Source organism: Salvia hispanica, chromosome 4, assembly GCF_023119035.1.
Source record: "Salvia hispanica cultivar TCC Black 2014 chromosome 4, UniMelb_Shisp_WGS_1.0, whole genome shotgun sequence".
Lineage (NCBI taxonomy): Eukaryota > Viridiplantae > Streptophyta > Magnoliopsida > Lamiales > Lamiaceae > Salvia > Salvia hispanica.
Window position 1 is genome coordinate 3,931,981 of NC_062968.1, and position 25,630 is coordinate 3,957,610.

General features: G+C 37.5%; 3 protein-coding genes across 4 annotated transcripts; all 3 read right to left on the reverse strand.

Moving 5' to 3' along the window:
* Window positions 1-968: 968 nt before the first annotated feature.
* LOC125223066 (protein misato homolog 1-like) lies at window positions 969-5,291 on the reverse strand. The gene is made up of 10 exons (XM_048126027.1): window positions 5,149-5,291; window positions 4,665-4,785; window positions 4,456-4,557; window positions 4,304-4,349; window positions 3,962-4,037; window positions 3,402-3,768; window positions 2,810-3,059; window positions 2,154-2,396; window positions 1,952-2,071; window positions 969-1,565 (listed from the first exon to the last, which is right to left on the reverse strand). The coding sequence occupies exons 2-10, from the start codon at window positions 4,734-4,736 to the stop codon at window positions 1,114-1,116; spliced, it is 1,728 nt and encodes a 575-aa protein (XP_047981984.1). The 5' UTR covers window positions 4,737-4,785; window positions 5,149-5,291; the 3' UTR covers window positions 969-1,113.
* Window positions 5,292-6,791: 1,500 nt separating this feature from the next.
* On the reverse strand, window positions 6,792-12,051 carry LOC125224070 (AT-hook motif nuclear-localized protein 8-like). Its single transcript, XM_048127416.1, has 5 exons — window positions 11,298-12,051; window positions 11,169-11,221; window positions 9,337-9,468; window positions 7,332-7,487; window positions 6,792-7,248 (listed from the first exon to the last, which is right to left on the reverse strand). Exons 1-5 carry the CDS (start codon window positions 11,854-11,856, stop codon window positions 6,985-6,987), a joined length of 1,164 nt encoding a protein of 387 aa, XP_047983373.1. The 5' UTR covers window positions 11,857-12,051; the 3' UTR covers window positions 6,792-6,984.
* Window positions 12,052-13,472: 1,421 nt separating this feature from the next.
* Window positions 13,473-16,091, reverse strand: LOC125218549 (60S ribosomal protein L6, mitochondrial-like). 2 transcript variants are annotated; one of them, XM_048120233.1, is made up of 3 exons: window positions 15,955-16,091; window positions 15,779-15,810; window positions 13,473-14,072 (listed from the first exon to the last, which is right to left on the reverse strand). In XM_048120233.1, exon 3 carries the CDS (start codon window positions 14,054-14,056, stop codon window positions 13,748-13,750), a length of 309 nt encoding a protein of 102 aa, XP_047976190.1. In that variant the 5' UTR covers window positions 14,057-14,072; window positions 15,779-15,810; window positions 15,955-16,091; the 3' UTR covers window positions 13,473-13,747. The 2 variants fall into 2 exon arrangements, with proteins under 2 accessions (XP_047976190.1, XP_047976192.1); XM_048120235.1 differs by having other exon boundaries at window positions 13,473-14,167; window positions 15,955-16,058.
* Window positions 16,092-25,630: the final 9,539 nt, after the last annotated feature.

The following is a 25,630-nucleotide window of genomic DNA, read 5'->3' on the forward strand; positions in this document are numbered from 1 at the left end:
CATCAAGTTTCATGAATCTAGATTAGATGTTATTTTTCAACTTCAAAGAATTAGATTAGTCATGTCTTGAAAGTTTATTGAATTAAAATTATAGTACTAAATACATAAGGCACTTGAAAGTTTATTGAATTTAAATTATGGAGTACTACTACTGAATAGTAAGGTCTCCTACTTTATTCTTTGAATATTTTATTTTTTATCTATTCTATAGTTTTATACCTACCTCACCAAATATTATTTTCTTAAATTTGTACCTAAAAATATTTCGCTTATAATAAGAATATAAGATGGAACACTATATTGAAGTACATGGAGTTGGTGAGGAGCGAGCTGGGAGGTTGCCCAAAAGCTTCAAAATTTATAGAATAAATGATCTATTTTATTTCATCATTTAGGGCGTTAATCCAAAAATATCACATTGTTTAAGTAATAAATACTAATACTCCATCTATCGCTTAAATTTTGTCGCACTTTAACCAGACATGAGTTATAAGAAATGTAATGAAAAGTGAGTTGAAAAAAAGGCAATTGAAAATGAGTCTTAATTTATAATAAAATATAAGTTTGAATAAATTAGTAGAATATGAGATCCATTATAAAAAATGGTAAAAAGTAAAATATGACAAATTTTATGGAACGGACAGAAATAGAAAAATGTGACAAATTTAAGGGATGGTGGGAGTACTATTTAATACTCATTGTTTCATTTCTAGATACTTGAAAAATGTCGTACAAAATTTTATAACGATCGAAAAATCGACGTTGCAGCCAAAATTACATAACGATTGAGTGATCGATGTGTAATTTTGGATAATCAACGTAGAATTTGGGCAATCAACATGTAATTTCAACTATCACGTTAATAAATAAAAGTAGTTTGCCATATCAGTTTTTCACTCACTAGGATTCAAAATGAATGCCATTAGCAATGACACCCAATAACAGTGACAGATTCATTAGCAACAGAATGCAAATAACAGTGACAGATTCATTAGCAACAGAAAAGCCAATACAGTGACAGAATCATGTTTTTGTAATACATATCAATGCGTAAACACTGTTTCATAAATTAAATCCACATTTCTGGTTGCACTGTCTAGGTATGGCAGAGTATCAGTCAGAATCTGATGATGCTTCAGATATAGGATTGAGTTTTGTTACCATATCAGACAGCGTCTCTCCTATGTCTTCTACATCATCTCTTCCGAAACCCCAACTTCCCAGTATCTCTGACCCCAGCGCCCCTCGTGCAATCCCCAACTTCCGAAGATTTTGCAGTCGATTCTCCAGAAATGGCAAAATGGCAATGCTGGATCGCAGTCTTGCTGCCATTGGGACTGAGTGGACTTCAAGCGACCCTCTTGATGATGATGAATCCGAAACTTGCGTATTGAACAGCTCCCCACGTTCACCAACAAGTTTCCCGAATATTGAAGGATAAGGCAATGGTATGGGGAGAGGGCATTGAGCTACTGAGAGATGAGAGAACTTAGGTCTTCTTACTGCATTCGTATAAGCAGCCTGCACTGCTTCCGTAACTTCACAAACTGAAGCCCTTTCAGACCCTGAGATTAATTTGCACAAAAGAATAATTCAGTGTTAATATCGTCCCCGTTTACATGCTAAAGGTGTTCTCAGAACTGTAAATACATCTTTCATTAACAACAAACATCTTTAGAAGAATTGAACATCTCCATCTATTATACACACACAAAAGGATGTATCTGTCTCATTTTGGAGATATAACTGTATGGATAAAGTTGAATCTATGCATGAGTTATACATGATCAGTACAGATTAATGCAAACTCGAGATGATATGATAGGGTTCTTTTGTACATAAATAGCATTTCTTTAGTACATGGTGTTCACTGTTCACCACCAAAAACTGCATAAAATGCTTGGCGATGATTTGAAGAAAATTAACAAATGAAGGAAGCTCTCAACATTACCTGAAGCAAAGGCTCCATGAATGATCATAGACTCCAAAGCTTGCATGTCTTCGACATCTTCAGCTGTTTCTGGGGTCAGCGGCTGCAATGTCTCCAACAAAGGTTGCTGGAACCCGTTACCTAGTATACATGATTTGATATTTCATATACAACAACAAATTAATGTCAACACAAGGGTGAGGTAGAAACCAGAATATAGTACTTGTCAAAGCAGGAGCTGGCATAGAAGCATCCAAAACGGCAACCATATTCTGACGACCCTGTCCGGCTAAAATCTGTATCAGGTCATTCATATTTAGTGCACCAGATGTCGATCCGTATTGCGCACTGGGCCCATGTGGCTCCATTCTGAAAGGTAGACTGATAGAATGAAGTGCAGATGCATAAACAGCACTGGTGTGATAAGGCTTTCGATCTTCCAAAGAAAGGTACTTGGACATTTTACCTTTGTAATTGGAAAAACAAAGCATATGCAATTAGAAAATGCAACTATAGATACTGAAGATTTACACAAGTTACAGTCAAATGGACCAGATAACATTTAGACATTCCCATGATACCATTTAAAACTGCTATTCATTTTGGACACACTGGGTGGTGTCCCACCGCATGTGCAATGTTAAAAATAGATATGAGCCCACAAATTTTATCCCGAAAGGGAAATGAGACATTCCAAAATCCAAATGGGACAAAGGGAGTAAAAAAGACCCCCTAAAAAAGAAATTAGAAAAGATCCATATTAATGGTTTACTAGATACTATATCTCGTTTATCTTCAATCTGCGGATACTACAATTATGCGATAAAGACAATCATCAAACCAATAAAGGCAAGCCTCTCAAGATGATTGCATGCTTACTTGTACTCAGGGATGGCAAACCAACAGGTACAATCAATTTGCAGAGAGCTGATTGCTTTGCAAATGAAACTGCATTATGAAGTCTACGGGCTATTGTCAGCTTGCGGTGGCTAGGATCCAGACACGAGTCAGGACTGCGAACAGAATACAGTAGAACTGGAATGTTTGGGTAATCATCTGCTATAATTTCTAAAACCTCCCCTGCTACACCAGAGAATCCTCCAGAGTCATCAACAATAAATTGAATTCCCTGTGAAAATAAGGTGACACAGAAATTCCAATAGCCATAGAGAGCAGGCATTGCATCAGAATAAATTACACTGGCTGTACTATGAGCCTCTACTACTTCCCGTTGATTATCTAAAACCACGCAATGAAGACCTTAAAGGTTAAAGTAGCAAACGATTGGTAAACCTTCTATCAAAAAATATCTCAGTTGAATCTAAGAGATACATCTATATGTTTCAACCTTTTGGCAAACTCGCAAAAATCTTGAATATTAGTGAAGAAAAACCAAAAGGGTGAAATTGTAGCTACCAGACATTCCTAGAGAAAGGAAAAGGTAACTAGAGATATAGTGCAGCAGAACTACCTGAGGATGGTCACACTCTTCAAGAAAAAAACGAAGCCTGTCATTGACTTGTTCAGCATGCAGACCGCCAGAAAATGCCTCTCTCCCAATTCCATAATTGTTAAAATCTTTACTGTCTGTCCATAATCCAGATAATTCATACAGACTTTGTGGGTGATAATGAACTTTTGAGAAGTCCGACCAATACTGAACTTCATTCTCTAGACTCTCAACAATGTCCTTATCCTGAACTTCAGCATGAGCCTCATTTTGTGCATTGTCATAAGCTCCAGACCTATCCACATTTGTGTTCTCTTCCCAGTCCAAGCTTTGCAAGAACAAATTCTTCTGTAAGGGTTGAGATGTTTGAGTTGTTACAGAACCTGTCCTAAACAAATTGTATGGAGCTATTTAATATACATGCATATATAGAATAAAACAATAGATAATGTACAAGGTTAACATGTATCATTACACTATAAAACTATTAAATAGAGTTTGGAAGCCAGAGCATGAGATCAATCTTGTATGTTAATTCAAAGAAAATTATGATGGAACTTTAAAGGAACACAGAGTCTCACCATGTTAAACTACCCACTTGTGCTTCTTGAATCTCTTTGTACAAGGTTCCACGTGAGCTCAATGATCCTAGGGATCCTGTTGAGTCAAACGGGACGCATCAGTATCAAATATCAATCCTAGAAGATGAACAAATCCATTTTCTACAGATTCGGGCAATTAAAGAAAAAACAAATAATCGACCAACATGATAGCTAAAATCCCTATTCCATTTAATAAAACGAATAAATTATTTCTGCAGCACATAATCATTCCAAGATAAAATCCTTTAGCAATGACAGCAGAAGTGCAAATGGACAGTGAAACAACGAGCTTTGAGTAATAATTTGGAATGATATCAATACCTTGAAGGCCCATGGAAACCAGCCGAGGAGTGTAAGTGAGAATGCCCTAGACAAGAAAGACACAAACATTTTCACAAACAGGAACAAGGCCTAACAAATCGCACTAGTTTCAGATGAAACAACTAAAATGAAACCATGAAAAAAAGATCAACCTGCTGAGTTTCACCAGGACGGTAAAGAACATCCATGTTAAGACCATGGCTTTTGAATATCTGATCACTCTCAATGCTGTCGGTCAGTCCAAGCAACTCATCCTTTCACAATGAAGTAAAGTATCATTTTTCCATTGAAAGTGCAATTACATAAGGGCTAAGGATTAATCATGTGAAGCTATTTGAAACCCTTTTTTTATAAATGGTACCTGGAAATTCCAGAAGTGAGAGCCCACGAAATTTGCATAGTCCCCAGCTTGGATAGTAACGATTTCCCTCATAATGTTGAAATTTGGTTCAAGATAAAATTTTGACGCAAGCGTTTCTCCCCTGTAATTGCAAGCAAGAGAAATGAGGGAATTTTGCAGTGGGAGAGAAGAAAGTGCGACACAGAGTAGAGCTGAGGAGAGGCAGTGCAGAGCTGCGGGGACAGTCTTAAAATTGTTCACATTCCAAACAAATATTCAATTAACATCCTAGGAAATAGAGATATTCACTGTCAACAAATATTTGTTTGTAGAAAAGATCCCATTTTTTCAAGATCAGCTCATTTCAAAGCTGATTTAATCTGCCATATCTCAATCTTGCTATATATTTTACATTAAAAACGAACTAACTACACTGATTTCTACCTCCAGTTGATTAACTGCCTATATTTCTACTCGAAACGGAAATACAAGCATACAAAATTACCCTATGAAGCAGCAAGGAGACTGTGCTGCTGAGCATCGAGCAAGAGACAGCAACTTCGCGGTGGCGCGGCGGAGATGTGGTGAGGCGGCGCGGCGCCACTCAAATGAAATAGGGAGTAGGACTACTTTTTAATTCTATTTTAATTCTACTTCTTAATTCTATTTTTAATATGGACTGGGAGTACTTATTAATTCCATTTTGTAAATTACATATACATATTGTCTAAATATACAATAAAAAATTAAGTATGAATTTTAGATTCAATATTATTCTTTTTTTAAGCCGAAAGGTTTGTTTATCTTAATTCTAATATATTGACATTCTAGCAAAAATGCACCACAGTCAGATTATAAGGTGATAATGATTCTTAAATTAAATATATGTAGTCATAATTAGAACGACAATGCATTGAAATATATACAATCACACATTCTACATTAAATTATGTATATCATTGATATAGCAAATTGATAATAGTAAAAAAAAATTCTTCGAAGAATTTCTTAGCTTTCACAAATTTTCCTTAGCTTTCATATATCCTGATTGAAAAATTGACTATCAAATTTGAGTACAAATTCTATGGTAAATCCACGCCAACGTGACATAATGACTTGACAAATGAAAATAAAAAGATCCCAATTAAGCACCTATTCATTAAACTAATGGTACAATTAAGCCTTCAGTTAATTGTTTTATGGAAAGTGAGCAAAAATACTAAATATGATGATCACAATTTACGTGCCATATATATAATTTAATTAAGAGAAATGTTATACTGAGCAATTGAATTTGAGCGACAGGTGAGCGTTTCCATTCCACGTCTGAAGATTCCTTTTTTATCTATGAATTTATCTCTCATCAACCTCTCTCACTCCGTGAACACCGCTCATCATCTCTTCTTTTTTATAAAAGCTCCAGATCTCATTCTTTTCTTCATTTTCTCTCTATTCATTATGTTCACATATATAACTTGGCAATTGCAACATCGTTTTTTTCACTGTGAAATATGAATTTACATTCATATACTACACCAAGAAAAAAAGTAAATGAATTTACATTTCTCGCTCAAATTCAATCGCCCAGCATAACATTTTCTCGGCGGCGGAATTCCAAATTTGGGAGAGTTGGAATTGTGGAAGAAGCATCGTTGTCCTTTTAGAAAAAATGATAAATTGTGGTTTAAGAACTCCGCAAGAATGAAGAGCAATTTTTGCGGCTCATTTAGGGGAAGTTAAATTTAACGAAACTTTGTCTATTTGCGCGAGAGTTCAATTTTATAAAAGAACGGTAGAGAGAGATTATTTGATGAATTTCTTTCTTAATTGGAAAAAACAGAAGAAAGTGGAGCGGTGTTGACGAAGGAGAGAGGTGAGATAATTTAATATTGATAATAAACATAAAAGAAGTAAACAATTGTCTGACATGGAATGGTGCTCATCTAATGCTCAAATTAGTAGCGTCGCATCACATTTCTCTTTAATTTATATGCAATTGGCATCGTAATATAGTAGCAGTAATATTTTGTATTTATAAAAGTAATCATATACACATTACTTTTCATGCTATTATGTGTATTCGTTGTTCTTTTATTTCTATATATTGATAAGTAAAGAAAAGCATGTTGTAACTAATAATAATAATGATGATGATAAAAAAGAATGCTAATTAATTCAGCAAAGCCATTAGCAAGAAATCACACGCATCACATCCGAATGAGAAAAGTAAAGGGTATTAAAGCTACTAGTGAAGGAAGGCTACATAGATGAGAAAACAACTAAATTAAAGCATCTCTCTATTAGTGATGGATGTCAGCGTTTCCAGCCAGCCCTGGTGGCCTTACATTTTGTTGGAGTTTGGCCAACCCATGTTCGAATACATCGGCACCTGATGCCCACCAGCATTACCATACCCTCCTGACCCGGGAGCCAGAGAGCTATCACCGTTGTCCTCAGCAGAATCACTTGAACCACCCCCAGAGGGAGGGCTCGCCTCTGTGCCCGGAGTGCCAAAAGTCAACATATTCGGAGCTGGACTATTATTGGATGACGGCCTGCTACCCTTCGGCTTTTTCCCTTCAGCAATGAAGCTCCCCACCACAACCTGAAAATGGAAAATGTGATTTCATTTCTAGACAGTGTCTTGTGATAGACAGAAATGCAACACATATGATCGAAGATGATTACCTGAATGGGCGATGCAGCTTTAAGCACTCCAACAACCCCGCCACCCAATACTTTACCATCGGTCCCTGCCAATGACACGCTCAGTGCACCACTTCGACTACCATTGCTCTCTGATGTTGGGAAGGAACCTGATAAAGAGATGATCTCATACCGCCCCTGTCAATTCATGAATGGCCCATATCATCAACACATCAAAGTGTGGAACTAATCAATGTTATAAAGTAAGTCCCTTGAGATTGAACGGATGCAGCGGGAGCAGTTAGGTAAGGAAGTAGTAGGGTTTGCGTTCAAATGTTGAGAAAACCGAAAACATATTAAAACCATTACAAATATGTAGGCGTGTCGAATTTTAGAAAATGGGTGTCAGATTTTGGGAAGATGGGCAGGGTTTATGGTTAATTGGCAAATGGGATGGGCCATTTGCGCAATTGGGTCGGGTTTATGGTTAATATGTAGACATTAAAAAAACACGCCATAAACGCCATGACGCCCTCGATAAAAAAATCTGCCACATATCGTCATGACGATGGCATTTTTCAAAACCCTGCTGTGGAAACACACCATGACAGTGCCATGGCAGCTTTTAATAACATTGGAACTGACATCAAAATAGCCAATGCCAAATGTTTTTACAGTTCGGATCAAACTCTGAATATAGAACCTAACTTCTAAAGTTGATATACATGCACATACCCCCTCTATCCCGCAAATATAACCCCCTCCCCCTTTTCACACGTATTAACTGTTAAGAATATACTTGGAAAGAAAATTTTGACAAATAATTACAACTATACTCTCATTTAATCATCATCCAGAATAAAAAATTATTAATTTTAAAGAACAGTAAGTAGAGGTACATTTTTCAGAGAAAAAAGACTGTACTGCAACTTCAACAACAAAAGTGGAATAAATCCTAGAACAAACAATAAGGAATTCAGCATTAGAGTATATCTTAAATGCTTGAAATATCAAAGGATTGAAATTTGAGATGTCATGTAAACTATGTAAAGGGCTGAGGTGCGAAAAAACCCAATCAAAGTTTTCACCCACATGAGCAGATTTCCCTTCTGTTCTCTTTTCTTTCTGGAGCAAATAGAGTCAATATAATTTTTCAGGGGTTCCATACACTAGTCACATACAGGTAAGTAGAGTTCAAACTACCAGGTTTAGGATACAAGGAATGCCTCAAGCAGCATATCCACTAAAAATGGAATTTCATATCATATGTTTGGACTGATATTTCAACACACAATCCCAAATAAAATGGGAAAATAGATCTGGAGGATCTGGCAAACGTTTATTTAAATGATGGGAAGCATCTAGTTCAGGGAGTAGTTACAGAAAAGGACTCTCTCTCCCTTATCAAAAAGTCTCAAATAGGAAAGAATTGATTTACAAGTGACTGAAACTTTTCTCTTATGGTGGAAGCATCTCATAACAAATGAAAATCTATCTTTTCAGCCTTTGAGGTGACAGGCCATAAAATGAGGGGAATTAAGAATACAGGAGATTTTGAATGCTGAGGAGAAAAGGGACCAAAACGTTGAGTATCAGAATAAATTAGACCTGAGGCTATAGATGCTGCCATGCTGATAAGCATAGTAGCATACTAATAAAACTTGTGTTTAAGAGCTATTGTCAATTCATTTTCTGGGGAGTGTACGTCAAATTGATATGTGGATGCAGGAGACTATTGTCCATGAGATTGGGGAGAAAAAAGAAACCAAAGAAGTAAAAAGAGACTGGCACTTCCCCATATTACAAATTCTTGTACAGCAAACATAAAACACCTATATTTAGATGCAAAAATAGCATTACTTATGAAACCACAGATTAAAGTTCATGTAGACATGTTGGTGTTAACAATTTATACGTAGGCAGCAGATTCCCATCTCTCTTTCTAAATAGAAGCATTTCAGGCACAAGAGCAATAATGATATATTCATATATTACAATTACATTTAACATAAGGCATATCATCACAGAGGTTATCAGTAGCACCCACCTCATAGTTGACATGGCCACTAGGCATCGCTGGTTGGCGTAGGCTAACGCTAGAGATGGCACCATTAGCAGATAAAATGCAAACTGTGCGTGGACCTTGTTGTGAGAAAGCCATTATCTTTGAAGCTATGTCCTACAACAATGACAACCGAAAACATTAATCAGACAAAAGTATTAATCTCTTCATTAACACATAAGATGGTCGATTATGATTTCATAGGAAACAGCAGCACCAAGAAATGTCTAGCAGTAATAACTCAACAGTCCCTTATTTACTTATAGCTAGTTTTGCACAGATAAGGGCTCTGTGAGAAAAGAAGCTGAGACCTTGTTGCTATAGCATCACTGCATCACCTAGAATGTTATAGGCACTTGTAACTATCGAGACAGCTTTGTAGTAAAATTCAGGTTGGTAGCTTTGACGTGCAAAAAAAAAAACAATAAATATAGACCAATCAACATTGGAACAAATTTAATATCTGTAATGCATTATAAAATGGTGGTAGCTAGGATAAGCAAATATGATCAATGGTTACATGTCCTTGCAAATAGTGCAGAGAGAAGAATACTGAAAGAAAATTGAGGTCTACTGAGCATATAAATGAGAAAATATATGAATATAGTTAATATGTAGCTGTTTGTGAATGATTGAAACTAATAAACAGAACCTAAGTGCAATAAGTTGGAAAGGGATTCAGAAATAACTAACCAGTAATTACATCATCGACTTAACTGACTCACATCACATATGTATATAGAATTTACATAGAAGAAAAATAGAAAATATAGATGCCCTAAAAGTTCACTGTTCAGTAAAACCTTTTGAACCTGTATGCAAATGGTTGAAAGTGGAGTAGTATCTGACAAACCTTATGCATATAATAATTGAGAACTTCCTTATACAGACCATTCAAACTTTTTCCGAAACCATACACCATATTTGGTTTATATTACACTACAATGCAGTAACAATATATAGATTCTATAAAGTATGACAATCAATTAATAGCACTTTCAACAAATTTTGCTCACAGGAAGCCATGTACATCACACGGATCGCATCAAAGACCACATAAACCAAGCATAATTATTAATGGAAAGTTAACAGCGTTTTGTTGATTATCAACATAAGTGATGTAAAACTAAAAAAAATGGTAAAAAAGCTAAGAAGAAAACAAAAACTTTTTGCTAAGCATACAGATGAGGAAAAAGCATATCTTACTTCATGTGCTATTGAGGAGTATTTTAACATGTAAAAAATTTTGCTGAAAGACAAACCATTCCTGGGGACAGAAATTGAATCATGGACTTCTTAACTCGAAAGCAATTATTCACCAAGAATGCACTTATGTCACCAAGTTTAGTAACATAAACTGGCAGCATTCCTGCTAGAAGGCAAGGGCTTGTTATTTCCATACTTGCTTTTAAATAAAGCGACAGCACTCATTAACCACAAAAGCATGAAACCCAAAAACATTTCTAGAAGTAATGTGTTGGTTGATAGTTCTGTTGATTATCCAACAGGAAAAATCCACTGAAATTCCGTAAGAACTTACTAAGACAATAGCTTGTAACGTTCCGGCCCATAACTTAACCAAACTTGATCCTTAACACAAAATTCAATTTTCGAAACATGGAGCCGGCCCATAACTTAACCAAACTTGATCCTTAACACAAAATTCAATTTTTGAAACATGGAGCCGAAACCAGAGGCTAACGAATCATAAAGACTGAATCTTTAAGCTATAAGCCCCCACTCAGAAATCTCCAAAGATTAAAGGAAAAACAACAGAAGTTCTCAAAATCAGAAAGTAGCATAAGCAATTTATTTACCTCTCCGGGATTAACAGTAATGACATGAGGTGTGAAACCGATTCCTGGATTTCCTATTCAGCAAAAGAGAAACATTAAGATGAGCAAGTAAAGATCCGAGTAAAAGGAAGAAAGCAAAAGAGGGTAAACCTAGCGCATCCAGCTGCTTCTTCCCGGAGCCAGGAGGGCGGCCGCGGTGGCGCTTGACCTGAGATTCAGAAGAAGGAGTCGTGCCAGCAGCGCCCCCTCCGGGATCTAAGTGGCCCCCAGCGGGGGAAATCTGGGCGACGGGCGCCGGAGAGAGGCCGAGGCCAATGCTGTTATCAGGAGAGTACTTTCTGGGTCGGCCCCTTTTCTTCCTAGCGGGCTCAGCGCTGAACCAGCCGCCGGCGCTGGCGGAGGGGGAGCCGTCGGCGAACTGGTGATCGAGCGGCTTCTGGGGCGGCGGGGCGGCGGCGGGCATGGAGTTGAAGGGGAAGCGGGGCTGGTGCATCATGGGGGAGTTGGAGGCGACGGAGGTGGTTGGGGCGACGGAATTGTTGGTGTTGGGCAGTAGGTAGGAGTTGTTGGAGGGGTGCTGCTGTTGAATTTGGGGGTGGTGATGGCCCATCAACATGGCGTGGTGGGCGGAGAAAGGGGGCGCCTGGGGGTGGTGGTGGTGGTGGAGGTGGTGGGGTGGCGGAGGAGCGGAGGAATCTTGGGAATCCATTAATTTTATATACAGCAGAGCAGGAGAAATGGAGAGGAGAATGCAGGTTGATTTTGATTTTGATTTTGATTTTGGAATCTGAATTTGTGAAAGAGACTCACTGAGGTAGTTCAAGAATCGCGCGATCAGTGGGGGTTTTAGAATTAGGGTTTTATAATTTTCTATTTCAGTCGCCAAATCTACACGCCGATCTCATTTCTTAACATATATTAATGGACGCTTTTCCAGATAGATGCAAACTATGTTATGTGCGGATTTTGGGGTTGTGTTTTATTTAATAGGGTTCATCGCAAGTGTCAACTTATAAAATCTACTACTATACTACCAAATCAACAATATACTCTAATCACACAAAAATTAATAATAGTTGATGGTATAACTTAACATAATAGTTTCAAAATTGTTTTATAATTATAATCAGTTATTTTTGGCTACTTTGAACCGATTGAATCGGAATTTGAGAATATAAATTCAAAATGATTTAAAATATAAGAAAATCCGAATATTTTATATTAATTTCAAGCTTATCATAAATATTCAATCATTCCAAAAAAACTGGAAAGCTAAAATCTGAAACATTTTATTATTATTATTATTATTATTATAATATATTAGGTTATATTTTAATAAAATTATATTAGGATTTGTTTTTTAAAGTTACAAAAATCAATCCAAACTGAATTGTAGATCCGAATTTCAAAGAAAAAGAATAATCAGATTTGAAAATTTAATAAATTCAAACTGAAATATTACTTTGGGGTGATTTGATTCTGTTATTTGAATTACGGAATATTATGCTCAAACTCTATAAATAACCATCTAAATATAACTTAGAATATAAAGATTTTGACGACAATTCAGTGCCGTGCCTCTAGAGATAGTGACCTCGCACTCATATAGGCGAACACCCTTGCAAGATGTAAGAAACATGATTAGTTGTACAAGTATCTAGTAAGAGATCTTGTAGTAATGAACATGATTGGTTGCACCAGGGTCCAGTGACGGGGCTAGGTTGGGCTGCAGGAGTCGGTGGACTTCACCGCAGCACTGAAGAACCCCAGGAAATGCCCTCTACCGACTGCCGACCCAACGGAGTCCCGGAATCTATTACTTCCCCAACCCAACAGCGCCAATCCTCAATTCGGCTGAAGCAGAGCTACCCTGATTCTATTTTCTTCTCATTAGAGTTAATGTTTTGGGCCATAGCGTTGTTAATTAAAAGTTGATGTTGATGGTTGATGATGTGCTGCTTAATTTAGAGGAGACACTACCATTGGAAGGGACCTTATCAATTTCGATTTGATAGCTTTTATTTTTTTCATCTGAATACTGAATTCACTCGCCATCTTTTTGGTAAATTTTTTTAAAAAATATGAATTAAAAAAAATACATGTAATAATAGAAATGCCTAAATTTATGCAAGTCCTATGATAAAATGAGTCTACTATTGCTGGACTGAGGTGATAATACAAAATTAAACAGGATCTTGTTTCACATAACTTCCTATACAATCATAAAATTCCTATTATTAGAGCGAAATGCATTCAGTATATTCATTTATTTTAATATATAAGGATAATTAGTCCTCAAGAGCAGTACATATAAAAAACACCCCATTAAACCAAAAGAAATACTGTAACCTGTGGAGTAGTCAACTATTCAAGTCACTTTCAGGCTCAAAGTTGATTGAAGAAAGATGTCAAATATCTTCAGACATACAGCCTGTTAAAAGGCTTGATCTAATACAGTCTAGTCATGAATCATAAACATGGAGACATTCTAAAAGTTTATCCTCAATGAAAAAAAGAACCGTCAGCCAGGAAACAATATCGAATTCTGTATACCAAACTTATTAAAAATCTAGAGTAGCATATGCAGAGCATAGAGCCTCTTATTTTGATCTCTTCCCCTCCTTTTTCTTTATGACCTCATCAATGTACATAATACCTTTGCCTTTGTAAACCTCAGGAGGCTTGCAACTCCGAACAGCAGCAGCAAATTGGTGCACCCTATCCTTGTCAATCCCAGTGCAGCATACTACGTTGTTTTTGAAGCAGAATACACGAACTGCAGGAGGCACAGCCAATTCCACCTCATGGCTATAACCAAGTTTTAGGTACAGGAGACGCCCTTCGGCCTCTGCTCTAGCTTTGAAACCGACTCCAACAATCTTAAGAAAGCGGAAGAACTTGGCCTCCATGTATAATATCAATCACCTACCAAGTCGAGAATAAGCATGAACAACAGTGTCCAGAAGAAATCAAAAAATTTACGAAGTTGTGACTGCTGATGATGCCTGTTGGGGAGAGAACTGAAATGAAGCATGATAAATGGCCTTTTCATTAGGCTGCTGTTGCATATGAAATTTAATACTATTTCATTTAAACAAGGCTTTATTTCTGGGCACACACCGGAAGTAGGAAAGATGGTGTCAGTATATATACAGTTAACACACACAGAGTGACCAGCATGTAAAAATTTAACTGCAACAATTCAGATTAGAGGGATACACTTGTATAGCCTAATACATATACTACTACCTAAATGCTCCATCATTTGTTGTTTTAAACTCTTTAAACTGACATGGCCTACACAAAGTTTGCATAGGCCATGTAAGTGAAATCATACCTAGATTAACTTGAATTGTATACTAGTTATTCATAATGTGATACTGACAGTCCAATAGCCTTGTACGCCAGGAAACTTGGTATCAGTTATGTGCAAGCCTAGGTTTATTATGGCAGCCCAAACAGTTAGTTGAGCCTGACAAAAACTGCTTAAAATTCAAGACATCAGGAAAAAGTTTGTATTCTTGGGCCCATTAAGATTTACAAAGCCTGAACTTTGTGGACAGTCTAGTGACGTGCGAGTGCTCATTGTTACTGTAGAAAAGATATCTTCAATGACATGGGGCGATGGTTTATAAACATATAAGCAGAGTACTCATGAAGATATAACAGTAATTTCAGCTTTTCTTTTTTATACCACTTTTGGTTGCCCGGTTAAAATTTTCATGCTCTGAAGATATGATCTTGGTTGCAGACAATGCCTTGAGTGCTCAAAGACTGTTGCAATGATTGGAGTTTTAGATGACTATTCTTTACATTGTTTGAAGTTATCCCTAATTGGTAATTTAATGCTAGATAGATGTCTTCTTTAAAACCATGTCCTTTATCAATTTGAAATCATTTCAGTTTGCATTCTATTTTTATGAAATTGTGATATTGCACCAAGTTGAGAAGTTAAGGTGATCATTACAACATTCTCTTTTCTGTTACAACTTACAACTGAGAGCTAAATATTTACCTAAGGAAAGACTCTGCATACTATAATAGTCTAATAAGCATTGGGAAGGTTAAAGTGCTTCTAGCATATTTTATCAAGTAAATTTGTCAGTCCAAAATACCTAAGCTTCGCAAAGCACAAAAAATCAATTTAACCAAGTAGGTTCGCAAAAGGTACAAGAAGAGCAGCAAGCAAAAGCATGTTCTTGCTATGATTTCCTAACAGTAGTGGCAGTAGAGGCTTAACCGGAGAGCTGCTTCCCAGTAATTGATCTAAATCAAGAAGATATGAACTGAACTTACAGATCAACAACTAGACTATTGATATTCAACCAGGATATCCCTCCATCTTTCTTACTTCCCTACTGCCTCAAATGAAATAATTCCATAAATTATTTAACATTGCTTAACCTAACTCGAGAAGTAAATCAACAAGTTGCGTCCAGTTTCCAAACCAAACCATTCCGTTTTGATGAAACCCCATCTATGGTTAACAGAAAGATTTTATCAAACAGTTAATCTGCACATAAGTTTCGCACTAAATCAATGAACCATCGCAACAAATGTCGCCGTATCAGCACATTCTAAGTGGCATTCACATCAAACGCACACACCAAACAAGGGGATTGTGAATTTACCTAGAATCCTGTGTATGAATTGGAGGAAATTCCTGAAAATAATACAGAGAAGTTGAAGGAAAATTGGAAAATGGTAGATGTTAAACGCTGCAGCTAATAAACTCTTAGGAGCCAAAATATTAAATTCCGATGTGGATAAACAACTTAGTTAAGATCAGAGGGAGAGAAGAGCATACTCGGCGGCGGCGATACGCGATAGGAGGCAGTCGGAGAGCGGACGAGAAGAAGAATTAGAGCATTTTCAATGTATCGTGAATTGGGGAATTTGCAAAACCCACCTCAATTATACAATATATTTTAAATTTAATTCATGTTTTCCTACTTATTAAATATCTCAATTTTTTTTTATAATAGATCGTGTAGTATAGTAGTAACGTTTATTTTTGATACCTTATATTCTACCAGCTTTTTTAATCCAACTTCATTTACATTTTTAAGACTTGTTCCAAGTTAAAGTTGAGAATATTGGTACGATGGTTTCAATACTTTTAATCAGAATAGATACTACATGATACACTAAAAGTAATGTTTTAAAAATCGGATCGGCCGGTGAACTGGTGAGGCTACTGTAACCATAAATATGATCAATTACAAGTGTGCAACTTCATTGCTAGATTTTTCTTCTTCATCTAATCAGTCGAGATTCGAGTCACCATGAAATAAATAGAGAATCATTATTGATTCAAGAGACAAATCGATATCTCTTTGGCGATAATAATACAAATCCCAATAAATGCCAGCAAAGGCCTTATGCCACCTACTATAATGATACTTAGGAGCCGTTTGATAGCCTACGGGAGCCAAGAAATAGATTAGTAACTAGTTATTTTCGCGAACCAAATTTAAAAACAAGGAACCAATTTCGTCTTTTTGTTTTTCTCATTCTTCAGATTCACCCCCCAAATTCTTTTTTCATTGTTAAACCCATCAATTTGTGGAAGGTCTTTTTCGATATTGATTTCCCGGCCGAACAACAAAACATATCTCTAATCCTCGTGAATTGAGTTCTACTTTTGGGGACTAAGAAAAAAAGGGGGGGGGAAAAAAGGGAAAAAGATAGGGAAAAGAGTTCCCCTTTTACGAAATCCCCTTTAATGCTAAAATAATTTTTAATAATATGCTATCAAAAATGAAAGAAATACCCAAATTTAAAAAGCCATCAAACGGCCAAAGATAAAAATTTTGGGCCCCCCGGGCCCCCATTCCTTAGATTACTAACCGGGGGCCTTTATCCTCCGCTATCAAACGGGTCCTTAGCCGAACAATGCCTAAATTAAACATGTTTCCACAAAATTTGCGAGGGCACCCCACCCGCCCCACTTTCCGGCCCCGTCCCCCAGACAAACGGCGGTGAGCCCGCCAAAACATGAATCCGCCCGACAGACGGGACATCCGCCGCGCGCGCGGGGGAAGAGGCCGGCCGGCCTTTCTCGCCACCGCGCGGGCCCACGGGGCGCGCTTTCGGATGGGGCACCCACTCGCCCCCCGCGGGGGGCACGAATTAGACGCAAAATTTTATTTTTTTAAAAAGTTCGAAATTTCAAAAAAAATATTTTTTTTAAACGGTCATTTAACCATTCCAAACGGTCGAATTTTTAAATTTTTTTTTAATTTTTCTTTTATTATTCTATAAATACTCCATTCATCTTCCATTCTCCATTTTACACACAAACACTACACTCATCTATTCTTTTCTCTCCAATTGTTGAAAAAAATGTCCGGCGATGGAAACTCCGCGGGACCTGCCCCCGACGGGTTCGAGAACTCGTTTGGGGTTTCGAAGTACAAAATTTTGGTACCCCGGTTTTCCCCCGGGGCCCGGCCGAATGCCGGCGAAAAACACCACATTTTATTGATGCATACTATCGCCCTCCCCCAGGGACGGCTTTCGAGATTATCCCAAATTTTAGAATTTTTCGGGAACGACTTGGGGAAAACCCCGAAGGGGGAGGCTCCGCCGGGGGGCCAATGCCGAGGGAAGAGGGGGGAAGGTTTTGGGGGGCGGGCCCTCATCCAAAAGCCCGGGATTGCCCGACGACGCTGATCAAGATTTCGAGATCCCGTCATGGGAAACAACAAACCCACTTTTTTGGGAAAAAAATCACATAATTTTACAACGACGAAGGCCGGGGGAAACCTTGCCCGAACGGAAGATGCCCGCAACAACCGTGGCAAAGATTTCAAACAATTTTGGTATATCAAAGGTAAAGAGGGGAATTACCCAAAAGGGAGGGAGCCGACATTCCGAGAGAGTTTGGGTCTTTAAAGACGACGCGGGAAAAATTTTGCATGTAAGGTTTTGGCGACGTCCACCATCTTAAAGGGGGGCTTGGGGAGCCGGGGCCGGGGTCCCACGAAGACACGGGGCGTGGCCACTACTCGTCTAGTGATGGCGGCGAAGGCAACACCCCCAAGAGGGACGCCAACCGATGATGGGGGGGCTTCCGGGGCCCGACGTCGCCCCCCGTGACCCGGGGCGGCGGCTGGGGAGGGGGGGGGCGCCAACCGGGGTTTCTGGGGCCAACACCCTAATGTCCATGACCTGCGCCACGATGGCCGATAAGTCTCGTTCAAAGCCTTGGGTTACCGGTCGTAACGTGCTTTATTGGGTAATATCCCGCAAAATATTCAAAGTGGGGGGAGGTACCAAATCGAGGAAAGGATCGGAAGAAATTGAGGGAAAAAGCCAAAAATGTGCAACCCGGGTATGGGGAAAAAAGTGAAAACCGGCAATTAGGGGCGAAAAGGTCCCGGGCGAATGGATGCTACCAATTTTGGACACGAAAGGAAGGACTTGTTTGGGAACAATCACCTACAAAAGAGGGAAAAGTTGTCGTTGATGAAGAGGAACCCTAGAAATTAGGGCAACCATATTTATGGGGTTGAACATAAAGAGCCGGGGACTTATCACTTTGAAATCTTTTTGAAAAAAGCCCATTGCTCTAAGTTCCACTTTTAAACCCGGCCTGCCAAAGATTGCCCCCCCCCGGGGGGAGTTCATCCCCAAACTTTCCACCCCCAAGCCAAAAGTTTTTCCCTTTTTTGTTTCCGGGGACCCAAACAATTTTTTTATTTTTTTTTTTTTTTAAGATTTCTTAACAAAAACTTGTTTTGCTTGCATTAAATTTGGGATTCTAGTAGTTACTTTGGTTGGAACATCTTTTGGGTGATAATTTGAAGAATGAAGTTTATTGTAGTTTTATTTTGTTTTTAAAATTTACGATTTCTTTCCCCCCATTAGCTAGACCCGGTAGTTTTATGTTGTTTTCTTGCTTTGTTGAATCGCCTACCTTAGTTAGATCTAATTTTTCCTTAATGTGTTTACAAGTTTTAATCGGTTTAATTTTTAAAAATGCATGGAATTCGTTTTTTTTTTTTACTTCCCCCTTTTGACCGATGTAATCTCGTTTTTCGTTTTGTTTTGATTTCAAGTTAAGTATTGCATTTACAAAATTTTGAGTTTGAGTTTCATCAATGGAGTTTGTTAGATCTGTTAATTTAGTTGGGAAGAAGGAAATGTCAAATCAAAGATATGTTACTTTTGTTATTTTTTGGTTTTTTTTTGTTTTCCTTTTTCTAAAACCCAAAAGTGCTTGCCGGATGTCCTTTGTTTCCCCTTTCCCTTTTTTGTTAGCCATTTTTAGTAAGTTTTATCTAAGCCCATATGCATAACTGGTGTCCAACTTTCACATTCAGTAACATATCCCCTTAAGCATTTTGTTCTAAGCAAAATAGGGGAGTCTCATTTAATTTTACACCTAGAACTCAAATCCAAAAGCTGGTAAAAAACCAACCCCTTTCCCAAATGTCTTTTCAATTGCACTTCGCCTCATCCATCTCTGGACGAAAATCCATTATACTAGCCGAGAAGTGGGTTGGTATTTTTGTTGACAAGATTTTGGGCAAACCCCAAAAACCATTAGCACCCTCCCGGGGTTTTACACGCACAAAAATCGCCCCAATATAAAACCTCTTCCTTGTCAGACCTTCAAAAAAGAGTCCCCCCATTTTAAGCCCATTGGACAAATTTTGCATATGAAAGCTCCTTGGTATTGCCGTCTAATTGGGGACCCCATGGGGGTGCGGGGAGTAGTATTTATAATTTAAATTAGAGTATTTTAATTATGTATTTTAATTTTTTTTAGGGTTTTTAATTTTTCTCCTCCATCCCCGGGAAAACCATTTATATTTTGGGGAAAAATTTAGAATTTTTCCTATTTCATAAAATTTTACCCCTTATTCAATAAAATTACCCCAAAAGCCATTTTAAAAAAAAATAAACCAAAAAAATAAATCAAACACTTAACCCCCCCCCCCCCCTCATTTGACTTTCATTTCTCTCCCTCCCCCTTTCCCCTTTTTTTCCCTAACAAAAGAACCCAAGGGGCCCTCCGTTGATCAAATCCCGATTCCCATCCCCTTTCGTTTCCATCGCAATAATGTGTTGCAAGTTTGAATCGTTGTCATCTTTCGATACACCCCCCAACCTTAAGGGGCCCTACACCACTGGAAAACTGGGAAACAACGGGGCGTTTGACCCCTCGGGAAATCATCTTTGGGGGTTGATTTTGGGCGTCGAAAAAACCGAGTTCCCCCACCGCCGAGGATTGAGGGATCAAAAACCCACCACCGTCCAGGGTTTTGAGGGGTCAACGTAAACCCCCGTTCCATTTTTGACGCAAAACCCCCACCCCCCAGGCTTTGACGGATCCGAATCACCACCCCCCCACCCTATGAAGACTCAAAGCGGGCACCTTGGCCCTTTGCGACCCGAACCAAAACCCAAAATTTCCCTCAAAGGAGACTAGAATGAAAAGAATGTTGTTGTCTTTTTTTGGGGCATGAAAGATCTCCTCTAACTTGAGTTTTTTTTAAATTCTGCCCCCCGTAGGGTTTGAGGCTTTCTTGAATTGATTGGGGGATTGTTCCTTTTTTGGTTGTTTGGGTTTTTTGTGAACTTAGCCCCCCCTATGAGGGTTGGGGGTTTCGTTTTGCAACTTGCCCCTTTTGGATGAATTTTTTGAGTTTTTTGCATGCCCCTTTAGTTCCTCTGTTTTTTTTTGTGAACTTAGGCCCCCCAGGGTTTTTGGAGGCTAATTTGCAACTTTGCCATCCGAGATAAATTTTTTTGTGGGGTTTTGCATGCCCCTATGATTCCTCTGTTTGGTTTTTGAACTTAGCCCCCCCTTTATTTTGGAGGCCGATTTGAAATTTTGATGTCTTTGGGGTTTTTCCTCTTTTGCTTTACCCCTCCGGATGAAATTTTGAAGTTATGCATCTCGCCATGTTTCTTCCGTTTTGGGGTTTTTTGTGAACTTAGCCACCCCTTTGATGGTTGGACTGATTTGCTTTTTGATGTCTTTGGTTTTTTTTTGGGGCCCCAAGTGTTTACTCCTCGTATAAAGTTTTGTGAGGTTATGCTGCCTATGATTCCCCCTTTTGGGTTTGGGGTTTTTTGTGAACTTAGCCACCCATTTGATGGTTTGGAGGCTCTGATTTTCAATTTTGCTGTCTTTTGTTGGTTTGTTGGCTCTGATTTACAAATTTTAAAAAAACACACACCAACCATGTCTTACACTTAGAGTTCATACAAAATGCAACTTCTAGGCGAAGCAAGCCTTTTACCATATCCCAAATCCGGAACCCTCCCCAAAATGAAGGCTATCTAATAAACAAGTTTACATCCTAAACCCCAAACCCTATTTTGATGCTTATACGAACCCCTTGACCCAAGTGGCTAAAATCAAAAAACATTGATTAGGTGCCCTATGCAATATGAGACACCCACATCATTCTCGGGAGAGATACCCCAACTTTTTTTTCCCGATTTTCTTCAACTTTGTTTTGGGGAAGCCCCACCCCTTCTTTGTTCAAGTGGGGTATTTTTTAGTTGTTTCCCCCCTGCACTTCTATGATCTTGCGAAACAACTTTGCAAGAAAAAACATTGTTCAAAGTTTTGGGGTAGTTCTCAAAAAAACCCAAACTTTCCCAAAAATTCATCATATTCCCCCTTCTGCTGGGGCCCTTTATTGATTTTTGGGAAAAATCGGGATTATGTATGAATAAATAAAGAATGGCTAAATGATGACATTACAAATGTCCCATAGGGAAAGTGAGTTGAAAAATATCCATACCCCACAAGAGACATTTTATTTTCCCGTTTCCGATGGGAAAAACTTTGTCTCCGTTTTCCCACTGCCTATTCTTTGACTTTTTTTCGGGAAATTGCCCGGGAATGGGGAAAATGCCTATTTTACCATAAAGATGGTTTCCCCATTTCCCAAATGGGTACTTACGCCATGAACATCACTTTTGTGATGAATCTTTTATGATGAGAATTCTCCTAGGGTAATTTAGCTATAAATACCTTTTGGTCGGTTTGTTGGTAGGTGGAGTTCAAGTGCTTGGATTAATGGTGGAGTGAATGTATTTATAGGTATAGTTTAGCTTAGATTTGGTTTTGGATCTTTCCCTCCATGGGATTTGGTTTTGGATTTTTCCCTCCATGTGAATGTAATGAATGTTTCCCTCCATAATTTGGAGTTTGAGTTAGTGAATATTGAATTTGATTCCCTCTTTAAATTTGTTGAGATGTTAAGGCCGAAAAAAACAAGGGTGTGCAATGTGTGAAACATTTTTTTAAATTTTAACTTTGGCAAAGCTTAAATTTTTGTAAGGAAAAAAGATTAAACAAGTTGGAAAATTAAAAACCATAAGTTTAAATAATTTTAACAACAAAACTTATAAGTCAAAAAAGAAACATTTTAAAATCTAAAAAGGCAACCATCTCACTTTCCACCAACTCACTTCATTTATTACACACTCCACCTCTCACTTCATTAATTACACACTCCACCAATTCATTAAAACCCGTGTCATAACTAAATGTTACTACAAATGTGGGACGGAGTGAGTATTTTTTTATTTTTTAGGCCTTTAAATTGTAATGTTTATTTTATTTAATGAAGTGTGTTTTTATTAATTGAATTTGTTGGAATTAAAAATAAAAAATGAAATTGAATGAATAGTTAAGGGATGAGATGGTTAAGAGATGGAGGGATGCAGGTATTGTCTCTTAGTTAAGAGATGGGCTGAAAAGTACAGTGGGACTTATGAATAGTTAATGGATGAGATGGTTAGAGGAGTGTTATATTGTTAACTCATAACGTAATTGCTAACTACAACTAAATAATAGCCATTAGATATTCAAATTAAGGACTTAGATCATTAATCCCTAAATGTCAATACGATCAACGAAAAACGTCAATAAGGCAATATGATTAATTCCAAAAAATATCAATAGGGGTATTAATGTCAATTAACTACATATTTAGTTATAACTAACTTTTAAAAGAAATCCCAAAACTTTAAACTCATATAACATATATCAAATTAAAGATAATTTCATAAGGATTCCAACAATGTCCTACATGCATTTGTTCCGACGTCAAAATTTGAAAAAAAATTCAAAATTTTTTAATTTTTTCGTACAAGCAGAAATGTCAACATACTATACAAAATATGTCGATATAATACATGTAGAATGTCAATATAAGCAATGAGTTAACATTCTTAAAGCATTGTGTTGACATTTTCAAAGCATTGTGTTGATATTTTCGAAACACTATATTGACATTTTCATCCAAAACCTCAATTTGGAGTTTTTTTTTTATCTTTTTTTATTTTATTAATAAAAATGAGAATTACACGTGGCAAATTGTAGACCACACGTTTTCTAAAATCCTATGACCTTAAATTAGTTGTAGTTAGCAATTAAATGATGAGTTAGCAATTGATCACTTTCCATATAGTTAAGGAATAAATATGATATAGGGACGTGGATGGCCTCATGCAAACCCCTTTTCTCTTTATTTGTATGCATTTGCTACATCATTAAAGTCTGCCATGGAATTGGATATGGGGACTCCACCTTGTTGCTTTCTTAATTCGGGGGAAATCCATCAAATCAAGATACTCGATGAATCTGGATATATGGTGGAGACAAATTAAGGGATGTGTAATTTGTTTTTATTCATTTAAATGCCACCTTAGATTCACTTTTGCCATCTTAAAATCGATTCACGGAGTGTGCAGAATCAGCAAACCATAAATGTCCTTAGTTCATGGACTAAGTCACTATTATCCACTTTTTGTCTATATTTCCGAAAAAAGTGAAAATGACTAGTTAGTTTCCTTATATTGAATCTCTTTCAGTTCAAATTTGAACAAAGCGACCGCGGATCATCTGAGGAATTTTCAACTAGGAGAAAAATAAATTTTAAATCTATTGGATTTGATTAAGATATAATAAACTTGTATATCAAGAATTTCAAAATCTTGTGGAACAAATGTATGTAGCCATGTAGGCAGATTTCATTTTGAAGCAACTATTCCTATATAATTTGCAATAGAACGAAAATAAAAGATCTAAAATTAGAGATTTAAATTCTAACCAATTACACAAGCTACGCATGTATCTAATTTTTTTCATTTTCCAATAAGAAACTATATCTATGACAAGAGTGCAAAATATGAAATCTTTTAGCAATGAGTTATTTTAACATTGACGGCAAAGAGGTGCACGCACGCAAAGTAAAGTTGGAAGTAGCACTGCATTTCAACAACAAACTCAAGTCTTTTTGCAAAGAATACATGGCCACTTGCATTCTACACATTTGCTACTATAACATTTGAAAAATTTTCCTTGCGTTGGATTTGTGGCTCAATCAATCCCTTTTTCTTGATGCCTATGGCATCCACAAAGCCGCCCGGGCGCGATTTCATTGCAATGCGGAAATCGGTAAGGCTTTATGCCGATCGATCCCTATCCAGCTGAAAGGCCGGCCCAGCCATCCGACGGTCCGTGCGGCTACATACACTCATGATTTCCTACTCTTTTTTCACATTCACTCACTCTTCTTATTACACTCTCTTTTTTTAATCTTTCTACAAATGATCAGAAATGGATTCAAGTGCTCAGACAATTTTCATGGCCTACGCATATGCAGTAGGGTGGGATACCAACAATTCAACGACTTGCAACGAATTGACAGGGGCAACTGTGCCATTGTTTGGAACCACCCAAAGTTTTCAGGTGGTTATTTAGGCGGTCCTGAGAAAAGAAAGATCAATTCTTCGGAGACATACAAGACGAGACATTTGGCATCAACACTCCTTTGGATGAGAGTTTTAGCACACGGATGCCTTCCGACTTTCATCCCATGGGCCATAAAACAACAAGAGGAAGGGCAAGGGTTGAATGCGTGAATCTGAGCTAGACCCCGAGCATGAAATTCTTTGGGAAAGCGATGCTTCTGATGTACAAGTCAGCCATTTTATGGACCCTTCGACATTGCGCGAGGCCGAGCGTCTCCACCGTGAAAAGATGAGTGTGGAGCTTGAAAAAAACTAGGGGCTTACTTAAATTTTAGTTTTGAAATTATATTCTTTTAATTATAATTTAACTTCAAATTATTGCAAGTTTTTCATTTTAAAGTTATAGTATGAAGTAATTTTTCTTTTCTAAAATAATATTTCTCAAATTAATTTGTGGCTTAAATAGGATTGATCACCTTGCAATAGTAGTGATTGAATGAAAAATATTAACGTGACAACTAAAATTGCAGCTGAAATTAAAATGAAATATATTATAGTGACAACTGAAATTGCAGCTGAAAAAGGGGTTTGTTTTTTAGGTAGCATTGTTGACGACCGTATAAATCTTTCTTTGTATTTGCTCATGTGACTTCAGCTGAAAGAGCTTTCTTGACCATTCTATACTCAATATAGTTTCCAGAAAAAGAGAAAAACAAAAGAAAAAAGAAGTCCAGTCCAGTGTCCACCTTTATCCA